The sequence below is a fragment of the Nannobrachium achirus genome, assembly GCF_963921795.1.
Source record: "Nannobrachium achirus genome assembly, chromosome: 11".
In the NCBI taxonomy this organism is placed as follows: domain Eukaryota; kingdom Metazoa; phylum Chordata; class Actinopteri; order Myctophiformes; family Myctophidae; genus Nannobrachium; species Nannobrachium achirus.
In genome coordinates this window covers 41616722-41639999 of record NC_137820.1, presented here as the reverse complement: position 1 = coordinate 41639999, position 23278 = coordinate 41616722, and the positions used below count along the sequence as shown (strand labels likewise).

Genomic DNA, 23278 nt, shown 5'->3' with positions numbered 1-23278 from the left:
CCCATCCGCAGAGAATGAGTGATAGTACTGTAGGCTACAGTAGAATGGATGCTATGACAAGCCCTCCTCACAACAGAGAAAGAGTGATAGCACAGTAGCAGAATACAAGATCGCTCGCCCCCCAAAACACGCTCGTCCTGGGTCAAATAAGGCAACGGGATGGTCGCGAGTGGGGGTGAGTTACCCAGTAGCCTTCCTCACCCAGAGTGATCGTACAGTAGCATGGTATGACAAGCCCTCCACACGTGGGGTTCAACATGTTTGTCTTAGAGAGAGAGAGAGGTTTGTAAGCAGTCGTGGAAGAAGTTTATGCAGATTGTAAACAAACATGTTATGAGTCATTTTAACGTCTATACAGGCTTTTGTGAGCACAGTTTTTAAGTTCCTTGATTCATTATTTACATAATCTGATAAATCTGATAATCATTTTATCAGTAATCATTTTAAACCCTTTGTAACTCCAAACTCATTTTTAACCATGATAGCCTACTGTAGATTCAATCGAAAACACGCATCCATGGTTCTGGTGACTTGAGCTTGTACCTGCAGAGCTTGTAGCTCAGCTATTTTCAAGTAGCCAAATTTGAATAGGGCTGAAGTGAAGTATATATTGTAATAATAATTCAAATCTACAAAGTAACCAAAGTAAAGTTTTCTAATAATTGTAGCAGAGTTAAAAAGCACAATGTTCACCTCTGAGATGTAGTGGCTAGTGGAGTAGAAGTAAAAGTATTGAAAATGGGAAAGAAATTACCTCACCTACTTGAGTAAATGTACTTAGTTACTTTCCACCACTGCTCTCCAGGCACGTGCACACATAGACATTTAAGGGGGCTGAGCCCCTGCCCTTTTATCCGCCTGTAAAAAGTGCACTCTCCGAAAATAGCCGCGATGCGTTTTGAGCTTGGAGGTCGGCTATTTTCGATATTTTCACCAAAAGGCCCTTTTAGCGATTTCAGCCCCTGCCTCTCTAACATTCTCTGCATCCCTGCTGCTCTCAGCCACAGGTTGTAAGTGTAAGGATGTGACAGGAGGATTTCAGGTCAGGATTGTCCACAGAGCTGCAGTGAGATCAGAGGATGGGAGGAGCCGCCCAGGCCAAACACAGTGTGGGCCAGAGTGACAGATTGTGTTTACAACGGTGGCGTTGCTTCCAGTGTTGCCAGATATTGCGAGAGGAATAAGCAACCAGGTTTATGAAAACAAACCCCTAAATAAGCGACTATAGTTTGTTGGTTCTCAAAGTCCAGTTCCCATGCCAATATGTTAAAAACAAAACAGCATAATGGCAAAAAAAACATTGTTTCTATTCAATAAGAGTTACTGATCAAGGTATTGATGTAATTTGGTTTAAAAATGTACAAATGAGCAGGTTCACACAAAGTCATCATAACACCATCTTGACCTTAACACTAAAATAAATATTCCCATGTTCTAGTTTTTTATCACGTACCCCCTGCGTGCCCCCTGGACTAGTTCACATATGAGCACTTTAAACCTATCTATATCCAACGGATATTTGTAAATAGCTGTATCAGGAAGCAAGTCCAGATAAGCAACTACACTTTAGAAACAATGCCATACAAAACGCAACTGCCAATATTTACAAGCAACTTTACAGAAAAACAAGCCCAAAGTCACTCATAATAAGCAGACATGGCAACACTGGTTGCGGTTCACCGGAGGGTAAAGGTATTACACAGTGCCAAGACACCATCGTAACACACTCCTTGGCTGGGAAACCACAACCTCCGCCCCTGATTTCTCACATGCCCCTCTTCTAGCGCCACCATGAGGTTGCTTTTTGAAGACAACATACATGCGACCTGACGGTTGCTTATCTCCCGATTAGAGAGTCTTACTGGTAATAATCATTGTCCTCCCTCTGTACCCGTGTCTTGTTTACAAACATATTCTTCAACATGCATTCCTAATAATCTTGCTGGATATTGAACACTACTCAGCAGAATCGCAATAAACTTCATTTGCATAGTGCTTTTCGAAAGCAAGGTGACAAAGTGTTTTACAAAAACAAATAAGGAGCATAACAAAGATAAAAAAAAACAGGAACGAGTAGAAATGTGAAGATAAAATAAACAAATAGAAGGCATAAAAAAGCCATAAAAGGAGATGAGCATGGATAAATGAGAGGCAATGAAATGAACATTGTTTTCAGAAGTGATTTGAGGGACACTGACTGTTATAGCCTCAGATCCTCAGGTAGAGTGTTCCAAAGCCTATACAGTAGGTTAGCCTAGGCATTAGGGCAAAGGTTCTCAAACCTTTCAGGTACGACCCCCCCAAGATAATCATATTTGAACTGGGACCCCCTCCCCCGCCCCACCACCCTGACAAGCACTTGGAATTGTAGGCATTACATTTAGTTGGACTCTGTTCCAAATGTTGTGAAAATAGCCGAACTACAAGCTCACAGCTCGTTGATTGTATATTTTCACAATGTTCTCCTCTTTCTTCCTTATTATTTAACAATTTTGGCCATTTGGGCATTAAGAAAGGTCGAACCCCAGGGGGGTCCAGTGGAAAAATCCGCCTAAAAATGCATGCCCAAATTGGAACAGTTGTGGACAGAAAACTACAATGATTGTGGCTACTCTTGACCCACCAAATGTAAGCTAACCCCTGAAAACTCACAAATGCAGTGTACAACATCACATTTCTCTTACCAAATTGTAATGCTCCCTTACTAGGGAAAAGAGGATTGAAAAAGACCTCTGCATATAGAAAATTTGCATTCTGAATAGTGAAAAAGACTCAAGACCTCATTGGAGACATATAGTGAATAGAGAAATTGTCCATCAAGGTGTCATCATTTGATAGGCAAAATCTTATGAATATATTTCAAACTATGTAAACTCTACAGATGTTTTAGTGAGAGTAGTGCTGTAATAGTAGTAATGTAAAAGTATAGGGTGAAAAATGATAAAGACGAGTACAAATAATGTGTAATAATAATATAATATGAGTAATGCATGGATGAAAAATATAATGGCAGCTGATTATATGTGCTGTAGGGCCCCTGTAGCAGAATCAACATTGAAATTGTAATTTGATTTTGTCTCTATTGATTTATTGACCAATGAACCAGTCCCATAACCAGTGTGACTGGTTATGGGAAGCCGGCTTCCCATGTGGGGCTTAAGTGGTTAAAGTCATTACATTTGAACTTTAGAAATGTTCAGATACCCTGTATACACTGATACTGTATGTTGGTTTGTTTACTGTTGAGTGAGAAAATAATGTTGCACATTAAGCCAATCATCTGGGGACCCCCCAGTTTGGGAACCACTGGCCTAGGCCCTAGGGCATAGCTAAATAAATCCCATAGTTGAACTCTGGTTTTAAGTATGGGAAAGTGATCCGTTTTGCTTTGTATAATTTTTGCCTCATACTGTAATCTGACACTCTTTTCTGCTCCATTTCTCTTTCTCTGGAAAAGAAAAAAAATAATTGATGTGGCAAAAACTAGGGCATCAAATCCCCAAAAAGTATGGTCATCATTCTCATTCATGTGAGGTCAGGGGTGTCAGGGGTGGGGGGGGGGGGGGGGGAGTGGGACTGAGTTACTAGGGCCCAAGGTGGAGGAGCCTTAATAATTTTATACACTTTAGCTATTGAAAAATAGCAGATATACAAGCTCACAGCACGGCACTGAGTGCCGCACTGCAAGCAATAGATCTGCTATTTTTGAAAAGTTGTTAAAATGTGTGCAAATCTTTGAATATATGTATTTTTTAAGCGAACATTTGTTACTCAAATTTAGCTTCTGGGGGGTCCCTGGAACTAAATATTTTGAGATGGGGGTCCGTGGCCAAATACATGTCATTTTGGTGGTCCTTCACATGAAAAGGTTTGAGCACCAGTGACATAGAAACATAGGTTTTTCAAAAAACCTTAGAAGGATTTGAAATATTCAAAGACATTTTCATGATTTTTCCAAAAATAGCAGATCAACAAGCACTGCAAGCTTGTATTTCTGCTATTTTTCAATAGTTAAAGCACAAAACGTGAGTGAATCCTTGTACCCAGGGCACAGAATTTGGTGCAACACCCCTGTGTGAGGTCATCCAGCTGTTTTAGCCATCCAGCGGAGAACAATCCAACACAAACCAAACTCTAGCTCCACTATTTATCTTCTACACTGTGTCCTTGGGGTATAGTCGTCTGGGTGGCAAACCGACTTATTTTGGAGCCAATCGTCCTTGCAGAAGAGTTATGACGTTTGACCTCACAGTTATGTATACTTTTTTATTTTGAATATCATGGTTCTTTCCCTGGGAGCTTTTTTGTTTTTCAAACTCATGTTGAGGGAGGCCATGAAAAATGCAACGTCTATTTTTGACCGCATGCTGTGATGTTTGTTTTTATGTTGTTTGTAGCAGTTGAGTCTGATTAATCCACTAATAAAATTTATTGGGTGCTCATGCTTCTTCTGCAAAAACACATACTGTGTGCAAGTACCCCATCTTGTCTGTTTGAAAGGTTAACCTTTAACCTTTCAAACCACTCATAACCAACCTCATAATGGTGTCCAAAACTGTAACTTGTCAGGTTTCAAATTCAAAAATAGCAAAAGTAGCTCAAAACGTGTCGCTTCGTGCCGCGTTTCAAGCTTCTGTATCTGCTACCTTCGATGCTTGTGTGACTTCATCAAGTAGCCTGTAAATTTACGGAAAAACAAAGCGCTAGAAAATGGAGATAAGAGGTTTCTGCCCGACAGCAACGACATAAGGCTTAAGTGGTTAATAGAAGCTATGCAAAGGCTGCAAAATTGACTTATGCCAATATAGATACATGTATGTCTTTAGTTAGGCCTACATCCCACTGGCACATACATACTGTACAGCCAGGATGTCTCTCCCAGTTCTTGGCATTCCACAGTCTGCTTGGCTGCCTGTTCCAAGATAATATTCGTCCCTTTAGCTGCAGCCACAATTGTTCCTTTCCAAGCCGTATAACTTAATGGGTTGAACATGGCATGACACTGTAGCTGGGTTACGACTTCTACTCTGTGTAGAAAGCATAAATGGGAAGAGCATGGCACCAACATGGCCAGAGATTGAACCGTTATTCTCGGTGTAGCTCAGCGGATAGGTAAAGCATGGCATTAATGCAGCACAAGGGGGAGGAATTACCTTTCCTGTTGAATCCTGCCCGGTGAATACAGTCTGTCTCCAACAGACTGTATTCTGGAAGGAATTCCAATGCCATGTAAATCTCATTGGGTAGACGTAAACCATTATTTTATACTTCAGCTATTCAAAGATAGCAGATATAGTAGATCTGCTATTTTTGAAAAAAAGAGTGGGCTCTCAACTTGGTCCTGGGTTGGAAACTGCATATTGCATGCATTTTGTTGAAACCTCTTATCTCCATATTTTAAAGGTAGACTAGTGATTTCATTTAATTCAAATAACAAACAGACATATATTTTTGCACAAATTCCATTTCATGCTGGCATCCCTATGGGCATGTCATTATAGGCAGACATTTTCAAAGAAACCTGCATCATGATGAGCTTGGAGGTTGCTATTGTCACAGCGCAACATCATACGATGAACATTGTAAAATGTACAATAGTATAAAAAAGTAGCCTATACAATCGGGGCGGAAGTGGTTAATGGGCAGAGCAGGTCATTATCACTAGTTCTCTTCTATTCGGGTAGAATTTCCACTGGAGCACTGGAAATGTTTACACTAAAGGGCACTTTAGCTAAATGCAACAACAACCAAATCAATTCAAATAGGATAGATTTCAAACTAATTCCAAGAAGTCTTGATAATTCTCTGGTGGAAAAGCAGACCAAGCCACTAACAGATGTGCAACAATTCCAGGTCATCATCAGGGTCTCTGATTGAAATATTATTATTTGTAAACAACACCTTCTTATTCCCATATGAGATACAATAATCCATCACACAGAAATAAGACAGGAGAGTGATCAGAGTGAGAATGGAATATTTACTATGGAGAGAGAGGATTCAAGACAGGTATACAGTACATAAATAATGGTTGGTTCGTGCTCTCTCTGACATATTATGTTTTGACATGAGTATAAGTATGGTCATTTCATCAGTCAGTGGATGACGTTTCAACAGTTAATAGGATATGTTTCTTGTCCACACATCACAAGACTAAGAGTCCATATACAGGGTTCCTGGGGGGAGAGGTGTCCTTGCTGGTGTCTAGATGACACCAAATGTTCCAGGCCGAGCCTTAGAATACCAAAACAATTCTCATTGTTTTCGGAACAGGCTCCATGGCAGTAGATAAGGTCTGATTTCTACCAGACGGAGACCTTGTGGGTACTGTAGTGTACCTGACCTTATATGACACAGTCACTGTGCCATCAATATGTATTGATAAAAAGATGATATGAACCATAACAAAATACCTATCAGTCTCCATAAGGGTCTATCTCGGCCAACCCATGCCATTACAGGCAGAGGTTTTTCTGAAAAAGGAGAGCTACAAGCTCTCAACACATCGCCATGTAACATGTTGTGAGCTTATACAGTGGATAATTTGTTCTAAAGAAGTGGTTAATTCTGTGTCCTCAAGGTCCAAATGAGAGATATGCTGTCTGACAGAATGCTTGCAATATGCAATTTCGAACCCAGGTCCAAGCTACACACCCTCTCCATCTACTATTAGATTTTTCTTAGAGCCGCATCCCACTTCCAAGGCCATACACGCCCCTTTACATCCACTTCAACTCATAGCTAGCTCCGATGTCGGTAGAAGGCCATACACGCCCCCTTTACATCCACTTCAACTCATAGCTAGCTCCGCTGTCGGTAGAATGCACGGCACAGCCGTCCGCTGATTCGCTAGAGAGGGAAGGGGGGGGCCGCTGCACAGGGGGGGGAGAGAGAGAGAGAGAGAGAGAGAGAGAGACTCAATCGCTAGCCGAGAGCCTGTATCTTACAAGAAGTTCGCGGCCCTTCGGGCCACTCACATCTAGAGTTCACAGCAAGATACTGTCTGTCTGTCTGTCTGTGTGTGTGTGTGTGTGTGTGTGTGTGTGTGTGTGTGTGTGTGTGTGTGTGTGTGTGTGTGTGTGTGTGTGTGTGTGTGTGTGTGTGTGTGTGTGTGTGTGTGTGTTGCTAAAATGAAAACATTGAAATAATGAAAATAAAACATTGGCAGGCCTATTACAGTAACAATAATAACACAATTAGGCCAAAACCTGTTTTTTTTTCAACAAACTTTTTTTTTTTTCAAAAAAAAATGTTTTCAATTTTTTTTTTTTTTTTACTTTTTTTTTTATTTAAAAAAAAATAAAAACGGGCGTGGACTCTAGATGTGAGCGGCCCGAAGGGCCGCGAACCTCTAGTCATCTTACAATAAATGCGAGAAGTCTCTGCGTGTATGTACGTATGTATGTATGTAATCCGCGTATTTCGAGAACCGTTCGTCCCACCAGCTTCAGATTCGGCACGTGCGTTCCCCGCCGCGGCACGGAGTGCCGTGCCCGGCCTTGACCCGACATGGTTTTGGACGCCCGTGGGCGGAGCTGATGTCTGACATCAGAGTTCTCCATATATGGGCATAAATGGACACAGGCAAACAGATGGTCAAAACGGGTCCTATGACAACAGGTATAATGGGGTTTGCATTAAAGGGCGGGGCATTCATTCCCTATTTACATCGTTCCCGAGTTTGCCGGTCCCCTCGAGCTTCTAGTTACCCTAATTTAACAGTAATTCATATAGTCCCAAACAAACTTCACTGTAAAAACACCTTTTTCTTTTTTTGCAGAAGCTATGAGTTTAAAAGTACGAGAGTAGCATGAGCCATAATCAACAGACAAAATAAATGAGTTCTTCAAAGTAACTATAGGATGCCAGGAAACCATCAAACCTTAGCATCTGGCTAACCAAGATACTATCTGAATAACATTCCAAGCATATGCTCAAGCAAACTACATTTTGTCCATCTAAATGCCACAAGTAAACAGTAACCAACACACATCTGCAAAGTATAACCATAGGTTACAGGAATGATGAGCGCTAGGGGGTGAGGTGGAGTCTGAAGAGGTGAGCACTAGGGAGTGAGGTGGAGTCTGAAGAAGTGAGTGCTATGGGGGTGAGGTAGAGTCTGAAGAGGTGAGTGCTATAGGGGGTGAGGTAGAGTCTGAAGAGGTGAGTGCTAGGAGGGGGTGAGGTAGAGTTTGAAGAGGTGAGTGCTAGGGGGTGAGGATGAGTCTGAGGAGGTGAGTGCTAGGGGGTGAGGCAGAGTCTAGCAGTGACTTTTGGAAGCTGATATTCATTTAATGCTCTACATTTCAAACGGGATGCCGTCTTGCAGAGATTATTTGAGCAAAGGCATTCCATAAGAACCACTGTAAACATCATCTTATCATAATTGCTACCAGATGAGAACTTAGATCTACTTTTGACGTTTTGAATGCTGAAAAGTAACAGTTTTGGGGCATGTGAGGTTTCCACCCGACAGTCAGAGACGAGATTCTGCCAACATAACAGTAGTCCTCATGCAGCAGCGACTGCTGTGTACAGTTAACAGAGCCATGCATGCATGTCTTTGATTGTTACTGTACAGGATGTGGCTTCATCATTCATTCCCCCTCGGCTATGGATGATGCCAAAAACCTCAAAAAACTGGAAGAAAGGAGCTTTCAGATCGCAGAGCCCCATTTTCCAGTCAATCACAAAACTATCGAGACTATCTTTTCTTTTTCTGTAACTTTTTTCAATCGTTTGCCGCCTTTGCAAGACATCAAATAAAGGAACACATACAACCTCTCAACCTCATAATTAAGGGGCTAATAAAGTGCACATGTACTGTTATTATCACCATGGTTACTGGTGATTACTTCCATGAGTGCGGTGTTCCCTCAAGAGCCGGTCGGTCTAGTGCCATGCGCCATTGCCTGTCCCCCCTCACACACACACATTCACTATATCCCCCCTCCCCATCTCCCCCAAAGGAAAGAGATTGCACTGATTTATACTGCCAAGGTTTCAGGAACAGTGGTGTAAAGTAACTAAGTACATTTATTTACTGTACTGTACTTAAGTACAGTTTTGAGGTATTTGTACTTTACTTGAGTATTTCCAATACTTTTTACTTCTACTCCACAACATCTCGGATCCAAATATTGTACTTTTACTCCACTACAATTACTTGGAAACTTTAGTTACTAGTTACTTTGCAGATATAAATTATAATATTAAAAACTCACATTAACACACTTAAGCCCTAATTTAAACCTATAGGCTATTTGAAAATAGACGATCTACAATCTACATTTTGTTACTTTTGGTACTTCAAGTACATTTTGATGCCAACACTCATACTTTTACTCAAGTACATTTTGAAATCCGGACTTTTACTTTACTTTTACGGTTTGGCAGACAAAGTATTTCTACATTGCAGTATTGATTGACTCTTACTTAAGTAAAACTGTACTTTTCCCACCACTGTTCAGGAGTCACATCTGATAGCCGTGGTTTTCCCTCATCAGCTGAAAAAGGAAATCCATTAAAATGCATACATACGGCGGTGAGGCTGGAAAACTGATACCGTTTAAACACTGGGAAAAAAATGAAATAAAAAGCTTTGGTCTATACCACATCTAAATGCTGGCTTTGAAATGGCCATTATGAAACAAACTAGACTTATGAATGAAGCTGGAATACTTGGTGAATATGTCTCCATTGCAGACAGTTATCGTCTATATGTTGGGTAGAAACCTTGTATGTCCAAAACTGTTACTTTTCAGGATTCAACGTTTGTAGATCTGCTATTTTTTATGCTTTTGTGCTGTAGTATATGATCAAGTAGGGCATCCGTTTCAAGAAAAAAACACAGTAGAATATGTAGATAAGAGGTTTTTGTCCGTTAAGCAACAGATACAGAGGGCAATTATAGGGCAAGGTCCTGCTCATTTAGAGCTCGAATTGAAACGAAATGACAAAGAATGCGTTACAATTTCAAATAATTCAAAAGCAGAATTTTGTGAGGGAGCCACACACCAAATTGGTCACATTTGGGGTTGTAGTGCCATTTGCAGATGGCACAGAACATTATAAGAACGTCCGCAGACACACTGTACAAAGTGTACAGCGAAGCGTCCATCGCTGGGAGTTCATGCAGAGACGTTTTGGCAGAGGAGGCTGTGATTATGGGCATGTGGTGGGCTGGCGGCTAACGCTCTGGTCACGGTATGGCTAGTTGTGAGCAGCGACTGACATGTCCAGCTGAGGACAAGAGTCCCAGGTTCCTGGGTGTCAACTGTCACTCCTGTCTGTGACCCTGTGACCTAAAGGTACCGTGGGAACGGGACCAATTCGTGGATCTATTTATATCTTTAAGCCCACGATTTATAGTTTGTAGCACCAACGTGTCGTGCAATTTCCTTTGCAAAAATAACATTTCTACAAGCTAACAACACGTCACATTTTTTAAAATCTTTGCCTATGACATGCCCAGAATAGGGACACCAGCCAGGTGGAAAGTGGTTGAGGATGTAGTTGCTCTGCTTTTCATTTCCCATTGTAAAACAACATCTGCAAATAACATCTTAGGAATGTCTGAGTAACAGACTCTAGCAGAAAATATGTTTTTAAGGGTGGAATCAGGTAATTTGGGACACTTTGATATAATTACTAACCGAGACCATCCAAAAAGCTGCCTACTCACTCCAATTGTATATATATGTGCAAAGCTTTTGCTGTTTTGAAACGATGTTGAATTGCATGTTTCGAAACTACACACCTTCAAATACACCAGGGGACAAGTTTGAAAACCCAGTGCTAATATTTAAAGAGCACATTATCCAGACCAGAATAATGTCCAATTTTATCTCATGTCTGTATTTCCTCTGAGGACTCCCGACAGAATGGAACAGAACCTTCATTAGTATTATTAGTAACACCTGTAAGAAGAGGCTTGTCTCCAAAATGGATGCTGTACATATAGCCTAGTGGGCGGTTCCCAGATTGTGTCCCTCTTAATGATTCCTTTTATGTATCTGCGTCACTCTCTCCAGGATGACTGACAGAAGAAGAACCTCTCCCTGACCCAGACCCTTGACCCCCAGGATGCCCGCGGTGCCAGCGGGCGGTAGTACCTCCCACCACCATGCAGTGCCGGTGGCCTGCGCCCTCACCTGCTCCTGGCTCCTCCTCCTGTTCCACGCCGCCTTCGGACAGAAGCCCGCCAAGCTGCCGCTGGTGGGCCGCCGGCCCTTCGTGGCGGCCTGGAACGCCCCGCTGGACATGTGCACGCTCAAGTACAACGTCACGGCCAACCTGGACCACCTGTTCCAAATCCACGGGAGCCCACGGGCCGTCCGCACGGGACAGAACGTCACCATCTTCTACGCCAACCGACTGGGGTACGGTACTAGTATTGAGGCCTAAGTACTGTCACTCACAATTAAAACATAATGCCTGTTGATCAATTATTTTATATCGGTGGTTTTTATATCAAGGGCCATTAGGCTATTTATTGGGCATTTGAGCCGCAGACCACCATTTGATTAGATTTAGCCTCTCAGACCCCTTTTTTTATCTTTGGATATAAGATTTGGTCCATAATTCCATGCATGCTGTATTGATGTTGTACCATCGGAACAATTTTAGAAGTTTCCACTGTTTTTGATTGTTTTATAGTATAATTATGATGTATGGCCTTTTTCAGCCTTCGTACATTATTTATTTACATTATTGTTACCCATCACCATCTTTGTATATGTATTGTCATATCCTCCCTCTGCAATATTTGTTAACTTTGGATTTTGATATACACACTGTAATGGCATTTCCGTTGTGTTAAATGCCAAAACACAATTAAATCATGAATCGTAATTAATTGTCGGACAGTTAAAATGTTCTGATGTTTCCAACCCTACAGGTACTACCCCTACTACACAGATCAAGGTGTGCCTGTGCACGGAGGCCTGCCCCAGAACTGTAGCCTGGACTTCCACCTGTTCAAGGCCTACCAGGCAAGGTTATTATAATTAACCAAAACTAACACAATAAATACAACTTTAAAGGCATAGTATGTAACTTTTGCCCCGTGTTTACATAACAAAACCATACATAATTGTGTGGACCAATCACTTCCCTGCAGTCACTGGAGTAGTGTGGTGGTGTTTGCCTGCAGAAACACATTGCCCTCGCTATCTATTTTTGGTGTTTTCACTGTTTGTTTTGGTAGACAGGGACGTTTTTGAGCAACCAAAACCAACAGCCAACAGTGAAATCACCCAAATACAGTGAGAAGGCAGCTTGTTTTTCTGCAAGTTAACACCACTAACACCACTGGATGATAACTGCTGAGTGTGATTTAAACACAATCCCTGCCGGTCAACTGCCTGATCAACAATTTAACTAGGGGGTCCCTGCCGATCAACTTTTATCAACTTTTTTATAAAAAGTAATTCTTTAGATATTTTTTTCGGAAAAAACTCCCCTGGACTATAAGGAAAACGCTGATTTTGCTGGCTGGAGCTGGATTATTTATGTATTTACTCTGGCAGTGAATGGTTTAGGGGAAAAAAAGAAAAATGTATATGCTTTTTTGTTACGTAAACAGCGCAAAGTTGCATATTATGCCTTTAACTAACTGAAACTGCATTGTGTACTTACAAAACACACTAAATCTAAACTAAAATCACAGAGAAAATGGCCTTAGTCTTTGTGAATTTATGCCATACTGTACATACATGCATGTAAACCAAGTATTGTTTGTTTGTTTATAAAGCGGCACTACAGTATGCAATTTTTTTGTAGAATAAAATGTACATTGTCGAATCTGTATGGTAGAGTATGTTTGTTAATGCAATATAACGTATTCGATCGGTTTGGCAGCATTTGTCTCCCTGCTCTTCTATTGAGACTTTTGGATCGTGTCAAAGCTCATGTCTCACCTAGACACAGGATCTGACAAGATTCAATTCATACCCCTGAGCAAGCAGGCAGGCTCTATTAGTTCAATGGTAAAAAAAAAGGAAGTACAATTCTCAGCACTTGCGCAGGAAACCGGGTTCAAGTCCAGGGTAGAAGAGGAAAGTTAGTGCAGCTTTAACTGTGACAGTTAGGAAACTAACACTAAACTAGCAAACAAACTAAAACCGAGCTTTTTCCACAAAATAAAAACCCTTTAAAATTTTCAAACTGAAATTGGTAAACAAAACTATAAATAAAAACGACATTAACCTTCCAGGACATCACACACTTCATCCCATCGGAGGACTTCCGTGGCCTGGCCGTCATCGACTGGGAGTACTGGCGCCCCCAGTGGAGCCGCAACTGGCACAAGAAGGACATCTACCGCCGCAAGTCTCGCGAGCTGATAGCCAAAGCCTACATCAATGTGACCGCGCCACAGGTTAGTGTTGTATTATTTTGGACTTCTTTCTCTGTAAAGTTTCTATTTTTTATTGGTAGTTGCGGTAGTTTTTTAAAAATTACTATAATTATTTTGGTAGTTGCTTATTTGGGCTTGTTTCCAAATGTTTTAATTATTATTTAAACCATTGGTTCTCAAGCATTTTCATGTCATGGACCCCCAAATTAATGTGTATTTCCTTTAGACACTTCAGCTCAGAATTAACCATTTATTCAGGAACAACCATTTATCACAATGATATGATATTGCCTTGTGTTTGGCAGTATGGCTCTGGTGTTATATTACAGCATGAGACAGAATCTGATCCCCAAAAGCAAAGCATAATATATATAGCTATACATGCACATACTACAACTGAACCTTCAGTTTCATGATTTAAGATATTACATATCATATGATGGAGGGATTTTTTTTTCACTGACAGTAGTGACAGATAAACACACAAAATTAACATAGAATAGAGAACTGCTTAAATGAACCACCTGAGATGCACTGTGGGTAAGAGGTCGTATGTGAGTTAGCTTGTAGGGAATGAGAATGAACGTTAAGTGACAGACCGCATTTGTGGGAGTATGAATGGATTAACTTGTTAGAGAATGAATGGGGGGGATTATTACATTGGCTATTTGATTATTTTCAAATAGCCAATGTATAGCCTACAGTAGCCTATATAGGTTTATGTGGCCCATTTCTCCTTTTGCACAAAGTAGTGCATTGCAAGATAGAGGGCGCCAGATCCCTTTTAGTCACACCCTACCACTACTTCCTGTTCATCCACAGAGCGTTGATTCTAGTTGTTTTCTCAATTATATTAAAGTGCTTTCTTTTCACTTTTCTCAACTTTTACTTGTCAAAATAGATTTTATTTGTCTGCCTCATCTTTTTACCATCCCAAGTAATAAAAGTTGAAAAAAGTGAAAAGAAATCTAATGGAGAAAATGACAAGAATCAATGCTCTGTGGATGAACAGGAAGTAGTGGTAGGGTGTGACTAAAAGGGATCTGGCTCCCTCTATCTTGCAATGCAGTACTTTGTGAAAAAGGAGAATAATAGTTGCTTATTTCGGGCTATTTTTTATAGACCTGGTTGCTCATTCATTTCTCTCGCAAACAATCCGTAAACACTGTCCTGCACCCACAGGTCGAGGAGCTGGCTCGACGGCGCTTTGAGAAGAGCGCGCGGCTCTTCATGCAGAGGACCGTCCAGCTGGGGACGCGCCTGCGCCCCAACGGCCTCTGGGGCTACTACCTCTACCCCGACTGCCACAACTACAACCTGCACGACGGCAACTACACAGGCTTCTGCCCCCTGCTGGAGAGCCTGCGCAACGACGACCTGCTGTGGCTGTGGAACAGCAGCACGGCGCTCTTCCCCTCCGTGGCCATCAGGAAGAGCCACTCCAACAGCGCCAGCAACCGCCACTTCTCCCAGCACCGTATACGCGAGTCGCTGAGGACCGCATCGCTCACCTCCAGGGAGTACGACCTCCCCACCTACGTGTACCTGAGGCTGGGCTACAGGGACGAGGCCATGGCCTTCCTCACAAATGTAAGGCGGGGAGATATGTAGGCCGGGAGATTGTAAAGAGTTTACTACTAAAGACTTTACAGCATTTTACCTTTTTTTTTTTTTTACAATTTAAAGAATAATAAAAAGTAATAATAATAAGTCCATTACTACGTCTACATTTTGTCAAATATTACTATAAGAAAGTCAAGAGGCAAACAATTTCAAAATAGCTGATCTAACAAGCTCACAACGCCTCGCATTGTAAGGGATTGTAAGCTTGCAGTACGGCTATTTACACAAATTGCACAATATTTATCTATAGAACCGAGTCAAACTAAATGTAGAGTCTCAACTGCAACAATTCAAATTCCATGTGCTTGTCAGTTTAAATGTGATTATTTTGGATGGGTCTCGGCCTGAAAACTTTGTGAACCCTTGATCTAGACAGCATAAATAGACTCTCCATGGAGTCTGCGGGATTTCCTTTCCATAGTAAATCAACTTCCGCTGTCTGAGAATGAGAGCAGTGAGTACAGCAACTCTATGGTGTACAGACTGAAACAAAGTCAGTGGTCAGTGGAACTATACTCTTTGGTAATAGTAGCCACTCTAATCGTTAGCACCATCGTGTGGAGATAGAAAGCAAGTACATGGTGTGCACAGCCAGACAAACTGGTGCAGGGTGCAGGTTGCAATAACTAGGAAAATAAATCCACACACTGAAAAAAGTATCTGCCAATATTCAACTCAAACCAGCTTATTTTTTTATGTTTTATTCATCTTCTTCTGCCATATGATCCCGTTCAAAAACAGTGGTGGAAAAAGTACTCGCATAAGTAGAACAGCAAGGCCGCCCTCCCTCATGTAGAAGTATCAATACTGCAATAGGCCTATAGAAATACAGGTAAAATTCCAGAATTAAAAGTTTACTTGAGTAAACCTATATATTAGATATGCTGCCCCCTTATGAGCCAGGGCGCATCCTGAGGTCATCAGATAAGGCCCTATTGAAAGGCCACGATACCAACTTGGTTACCCGAGGTGATCAGGCTTTTGCCGCCCGTGCACCCAAGTTATGGAATGCACTGCCAGTGCACCACTATTTAAATCACTGCTTAAAACATACTTATTTACTAAATGTTTTTCTTAATTTTAGTGATGTGATAGTACACATTTTTAACTTATGATTTGTTATTTGTTTTTGTGTTGTGTTTTTTGCTTTGTTACATGAGGTTTTAATCTTGCCTTGTGCAGCACTTTGCTAATTTGTTTTGAAAGGTGCTATATAAATACAATTCTTTATCATTAAAAGTACAAAAGTGTTGGTATCAAAAGTAGAAAGTACTCATTATGCAGAATATCTCATTTAACAAGTTTTCAAATTTATAAACAAATCTTTTGAAAATAGCAGATCTACAAACTCGCAATGCGACGCGTTGTGAGCTTGTAGATCGGCTTAGCCTGATTATCAGACTGAAGCTGCAAGGAGTATATTGTACTTAAGTACAGTACTAAATGTACTTAGTTACTTTACACCTCTGCCAAAAATATCAATCCAGCAATCAATGACGGTAGTAGAGCAAACAGTTGCGCAAAATAATCTCCATGACTTATTTGTGTAAAGATACATTACATTCATGAAATATTTTACAGAAAGACTTGATTCACACCATCGGTGAGAGTGCTGCTTTGGGGGCTGCTGGCTTTGTGATCTGGGGAGACCTCAACCTCACCTCGTCCAGGGTAAGTTAAGTTTGTCCAAACTGTATGATCGAGTATGTTAATACAATATAACGTACACAATTGGGGTGGTTGTCTTTTGTCTCCCTGCTCTTCTATTGAGAAATTTAGATCCTGTGAGATATGGTGAGATATGACCTTTGACACATTTCTGGTTTGCCACAGATTCAATTCATCCTCTGAGCAATTAGGCAGGCTCTATTAGCTCAATAGTAAAACATGTCAGCACTTATTCATCCACCAAATCCAATGAAACCCGAAAATAGTCAATCTACACACTGATATCTTCACAGAAAACAGTCGATCTACACTCCGATATCTTCACCGAAAACAGTCGATCTATACATACAGCTGTAGATCGGCTATTTTCGCTGGAGGGGACATCAGATGTTCTCTGTTCTGTGATGATCTGCCAGTGTTTTGACATGACTGAAGTTTGTTGACAGAACGGCTGCCATTCATAACAGTGAGACTGTAAAAGAGAAACAGCGTTGCATGCCAAGTCCAAGTGTTCTTACGTACATTCACAGACACAATGTTTGGTTTCTGGAGCTGCTCCAGACAAGCCAACTCTATAAATACAGAGGAGCAGGACAATAGGTGGTTGACATGAGAGTCACTGGCTAACATCATGCGGCCATCGTTCTATGATCTTGTAATTTCAGCCTAACATTTTGAAATGTAAAGTGGATTGGATGTTTTGGAGGCCTTTTTATAGGCAATGATGTGGTCCACTAAAGTATTTGAACACTATTCATCAAGTTAGTTCTTCATTGTCAAAAACCTGTAGGGCTGCAGCTATTGATATTTTTTTGGTGATTATTTTATCAATTACTTTTTCAATTAATCAAAAGATACAGTAAGTAACAACTAATGAAAGTGTTTTTATTTTAACAATCAACTAAATCGCTTAGATTAACCACTTATGCCATACTTTATACTCTACATCATCATGCAATGGTGTCATACAAACATAGCATTTCTTTTTATTGATTAATCAATTAAAAATCACTTATTTGTTGCTGTCGGGCAGAAAACTCTTTAACTTTGTGTTTTTTCGCAAATTAACGCTCTACTGTACTTAATCACACTACAGTGTCAAACAAAAGCAGCAAAAGTAGCAGACCTACTAGCTCGAAACTCAAGCTCATTTCGAGCTTGTCGACCTGCCACTTTTGCCGTTTTTGAATTTTTAAATACAATTTATAAAAGTAGCACTTTTGGTCAACACAAGACTTCCACCCGACAGAGAAGTTATAAACGATTAAAACAGTTTGATTAATTGTTCGCACCTTGTGAAAACGTGTCTGTCCCACGCTACAGTTCAACTGCACCAAGGTGAAGTCATTCCTCAACGACCGTCTGGGCCGGTACATCACCAACGTGACGCGCGCCGCCGAGGTGTGCAGCGACTTCCTGTGCCAGAACAACGGGCGCTGTGTGCGCCGTGCACCCCGGGCGCCGCACTACCTCCACCTGAGCGCCGGCAGCTACCGCATCCAGCCGTCCGGAGACGGCGACTTCGCCGTCACCGGCTGGCACTCGCAGCACGAGCTGCAGCTGCTGGCGCAAAGGTTCCGCTGCCACTGCTATGAGGGCCACGCCGGGGACAAGTGTGACAGCCTCAACAAGGTGGTGGAGGAGGTGGAGGAGGTGGACAAGGAGGGGGACGAGGAGGGCAAGTGGAGCCCTCCGGACCAATGGGACGAGCAGCAGCAAGAGGACGAGCAGTGGAACAACGACGAAGGGAACGTGGCGGTGCCGACCGTTGGCGGCCCACCTCGTGTGACGTTGCTGTTGTTGCTGCTCATACTGAACTTGTCATTTGTCAGGATAGTTGTTTGATAATCTCTCAAGACAGATTCTGCTAATGTAGCGTTTTACGCACCAAGCTGGGCAGGTCTACCGAGCTGGAGACCGGGGTTCGATTCCAGCTTGGTTCGTGAAACGTTACATTGGCGTCAGAAGTGGGATGGGGACCGGTGGGGCGTGCCCTTGCGTGAGGTACTTTGAGGGACTCGAGAAGTGAAGTGTGAAGCGCGAGGGCACGAAGGAGGGGATAGTGTAGCAAACGCACAAAAGACCCAGCCATAACTTGCTCCTTCAAGTGAGCTCTCTTGGCGATGCTTGTTACCTGCTGGTCTGCCGAGCTGGAGAGCGGGGTTTGATTCCAGCTCGGTGCACGAAACGTTACACGGCAGAATCTGTCAGCACCACTGCCCTAAACGTGTAGTGTTGTTACGTTAGGAAGGAATAAGAGACTAAACGAGTTTCTACGCAAAAAAAAAGGAGGTGGTGCCCCACCCCCCACCCCCCGAGAGGCATTAACAAAGGATTCCCAGATTGGTTGTTTGATGACAGAACTTTAAATGACATGGACATTGATGGCTGTTGGTATTATTAGAGCTTGAAGTCACTTTTTGGGGCACAACCGTACGATGTTGGTGGTTAAATATCCACAGGGTTGGATTTGTTTAGGGGAATCTATGCCGCTGCTTTTTATCTGTTTTTATAGCCAGCCCAGTACGGAATCATGTTTTATTCCTGCGTCTGGTCAGACTGAATTAAATACATGCATTTTATTTGGAGGATACGTAGACGTAGTTTGATATTCATGTTTGATAATATCACAAGTTCAATTTAACAACTAAAGGGATATTACACTTTCAAAATTCAATTTGGTCATTTCATCATCTACTCAGGCTGTTGGGAACACCCCGGACAGTTTTTAAGTTGCTTGATTCAGTATTTAGATACTTAATATTCATTTTATCAGACACACCCCCTTCCTATACAAACTCATTGTAACTTCAAACTCCATTTTAACCATGATAGATTATTCAAAAACACAGTTCTTTTTTCTGGCGACTCAGGATACCCTCTGGATACGTGAGCAGGTATTTTCATTTTTTCATTTATTTTTAATAATTATTTAAAACAAAGAATACAATAAAGAAATTATAAAAAATAAATGAAAAAAGTAAGTAAAAGAACACGGCATACTCACGTATCCAGAGGGTATCCAGAGTCACCAGAAAAAATAACTTTGTTTTTGATGAATCTATCATGGTTAAAATGGAGTTTGAAGTTACAATGGGTTTGTATAGGAAGGGTCTGATAAAATGAATAATTAAATATCTAAATACTGAATCAAGCAACTTAAAAACTGTCCAGTGTGTTCCCAACAGCCTGAGTAGACGATGAAATGACCAAAACATTTTTTTGAAAGTGGAATATCCCTTTAACCACATTAACCCTAGCATGCCCTATTTTGGGCAAATTTGTATTTTATAATTTTTTAAATGTTAAAACATGTGACAAAGCATATAGGGCTTAAGTGGTAAAGAAAATGTACACCTTCCCTTTTTCCTTCTTTTTTCAACTTTTCAAATTGAATCCTGGCTATAACACAGGAAGGTGGCAAACAAATGTTGGCCAGGCACAACGGTTGTTAACCTTTTCAGGCTGTGATCCCCCAAAATAATCATATTTGAACTGGGGACCCCCCGCACCCTGACAAGCACTTTGTAGATCAGCTATGTTCACAATTATTGGCTCTTTCTTATATTATTCGACAATTTGGCCAATGTTTGACCAGTTTTTATAGTATAGTTTGTTGATTACTTTTGATGCAGTAATGTTTTTTTTTTTTTTTCAATTTCTTTTTAGGTGTTAAAAAGGTCTTAAAAGTCCTTAAAGTGTCACTTTACTGTCATCTGAGGACCCCCAAAAGATAATGTGGGGACCAACCTGGGGCTCCCGACCCACAGGTTGAGAACCAGTGGCCTAGCAGAAGGATCTATGGTGGAATGCTGGGTTAGTGCAGGTTATAAAGAATAACAAAGATACCTTGTCTGCTTTTAGGATTATATATCCCTGAAGGCAAATCCACCCTAAAACAAGTAAGAACTAGAATCCTACAGGATACCTCCCAAAGACACTTAATTAATGTTATCGCTAAAATGTATCGTGAAATCTTTATTTACCCTCCTAATGCGCTTTATTTCATAGTAACCTTTTTTATGAGCCAAAGGATTGACACATACAGTAAACATAGAAACTGTAGACATTATGAATATTATGGTAGCACAGTGTACTGTTCCAGCAATAAGGATTGTTACTCAGATAAAACACAACAACAACCCTATAGGCATAGCAGTGGTGGTCATTTTGTGGTTCCCTAGATAGAAAGCCTATACATTTTTTGAGAAATCTAGAGATTTCGGAAAATATTTATATTAATTATTTTAAGTCTGGAACCAAGCCCCATTATTATTATGTTATAGACCTATTTATTAACTAGCCTTTATTGTGGTTCTCAAATATTGTTCGAGACAAAATGTTTTATGGTCATAATTCAACAGGAGCCCGAATGGCTTGGTTCCAGGCCTAAAATAATTAATATAAATGTTTCTGGAAATCTCTATGGGAAAAAAATTAATGGGCTTTCTACCTGTGGAGCACAACATGTCTGCCACTGCTATGCACGACTGGGTTATATTTTCCATAAAGTCACATACTGTAGATTGCGATGATGTACTGTATTAATTTTCTTAACAATAAGCCTTGATTTTACAGTATATGGCATTTTTGTATTTGTTTATACAGGTTATTATACTAACATGGAAGGACTAATAAGAATCAGCTTAAACTATATCCACGTCATGTTCTTCTAATACTACAGTACGGCATGTGTACATGCAGTAAACACTTGCCTTCTACACAGACAAGCCTGTCTTTATGGGGACTACTCAATGTCACATTGTTCAATACACTTAAAACTGACCAAATCCAAAGGCTCACATAGAGTAGATTATATCCATCATCTAGTACTGTATATCTGATTTATCTAACTGTGTATTATTGCGACCGTAGGTCGCAGATTAGTATCTGAACGGTCATAGCTTGTCCGTATGTGTGTATCTCTGTCTGTCTGTCACGCCTGACACTGTGGCTCTATGGGTTTGTCGCTCTGACATCATGCTCTGATGTCAGTGTGATGTCAGGGGAACCACTCTTAACAGAAAAGGTTTGCCGCTCTGACATCACACACTCTGGCTTCACTGTGATGTCTCACTAACAGAATCCCTTTTATGCCCATATATGGAGTTCCCTGATGTCATCAATATTAACTAACATGACTTCATATGGGAATTCCCATATATGGAGGCCACATCGGCCACATACCACGCTAACAATCCATATATGGCCAAGACAGATGGCCAAGACACGAAGACAGCCCATATCTGTGTGGCTGGTTCTACAGACAGGGATCTCTGTGTATGGGCATAAAGGCTATGATGTCAGATGTCATAGACGTCATAGGACTTTCACATAACAAATAACTGAGTAAGCACGTTTGGGCTCTCACAGCATATCTCCATATACAGTACATGGATCTCCATATACTGTATGGGTACCAGGGGTCTCCATATATGGGTAACTGGTCCGATATACATCACTGGCCAACTGGCCAGAATTACAGCGACCTCGTCGCATGTCGCCCTGATGCGTCTTACTAGTATGAATATACAGTAGTAGTTACACTACACATAATTCACAATAATTATATCCATTTGTCTCTGCACATAGAGAGTATCTCCACATATAATGCAGTTAGAGTCCATGTAAATATGGTACTTCGACAATACTACCTATGAACTTAAATCTTTTGTATGGCCAAAGTATGTATCAGCCAAAGAGCAAATTATGTTACTGTATTTTCTTTTTTTTCCCCCCTTTTTTTTAGCTGCAAGTAACTGTTTAAAGGATGATGTTGGCTCAGCAATGGAACCAACCTCTTATCTCATGGTTTGTCTGGGAACTGCACCCATACAGTATAATACGAGCTCCACGATTTTAACCCATTTAGGACGGGAACCCTTTTGGGGTTTTTACCTTTCAAGACCGGAATTCTTGTTATGTGTAGTATGGGGCTTTTAAGCCGTGACATCATTTTGTAGGCAGAGGAGAATCTGCCCCCAGAGCATTTTCTGTCCCTCGCTATTTCAAAAAACAACGACTAAAAAATAACGACTAAAGTATAATTCTAACACTTTCCTTGCAACAACAAAGAGAAGAAAAATGTGTAAATAGTAAAAATAGTAAAAAGATTCATGGAAACTGGGGGCAGAAATTCTCCTCTGCCTACAAAATGATGTCATACTTAACAGCCCCATATAGCAACATACTGTAATTGTTTTACAACTTTTTGAACAACTATTTGAAGTTATTCGGAAAACTTAGGTCGGGATTTAGAAGGCGTTTTTAGAATCGGCCTCAGTACTAAATGGGTTGGACTCCGTTGCATGAATAACATTTTCATTACCGGCTAGGTAATATGATTCAATACCACTAAGATTCCAAACTTTTGCCTAGATTACGATTAATGAAAAGAAAATAGTGAAGCCTACTTCAGCTATTTTTGCATGATATTCTTTGTATGCGACCATTGTACAATGGAGTATAATTGTTTTGTGACAATTCATTGATACTGTAAGGCAGTGATTCTCAAACTTTTTCATGTTATATATTTGGCTGCGGAGCCCCATCGGAAATCGGAAAAGTTATCTCTTTTTTTTTGTTGCTCCCATCCGTTCCTTATAGTTGGTTCTAAATATATGGGTG

General features: G+C 41.0%; 1 protein-coding gene across 1 annotated transcript; it reads left to right on the top strand.

Annotated features, from left to right (window-relative positions):
- Positions 1 to 11085: 11085 nt before the first annotated feature.
- Positions 11086 to 18496, top strand: hyal4 (hyaluronidase 4; the record flags this gene model as incomplete). Its single annotated transcript, XM_080737077.1, has 6 exons — positions 11086 to 11381; positions 11900 to 11993; positions 13217 to 13381; positions 14543 to 14950; positions 16565 to 16654; positions 17975 to 18496. The coding sequence occupies 6 exons, from the start codon at positions 11086 to 11088 to the stop codon at positions 18494 to 18496; spliced, it is 1575 nt and encodes a 524-aa protein (XP_080593203.1).
- Positions 18497 to 23278: the final 4782 nt, after the last annotated feature.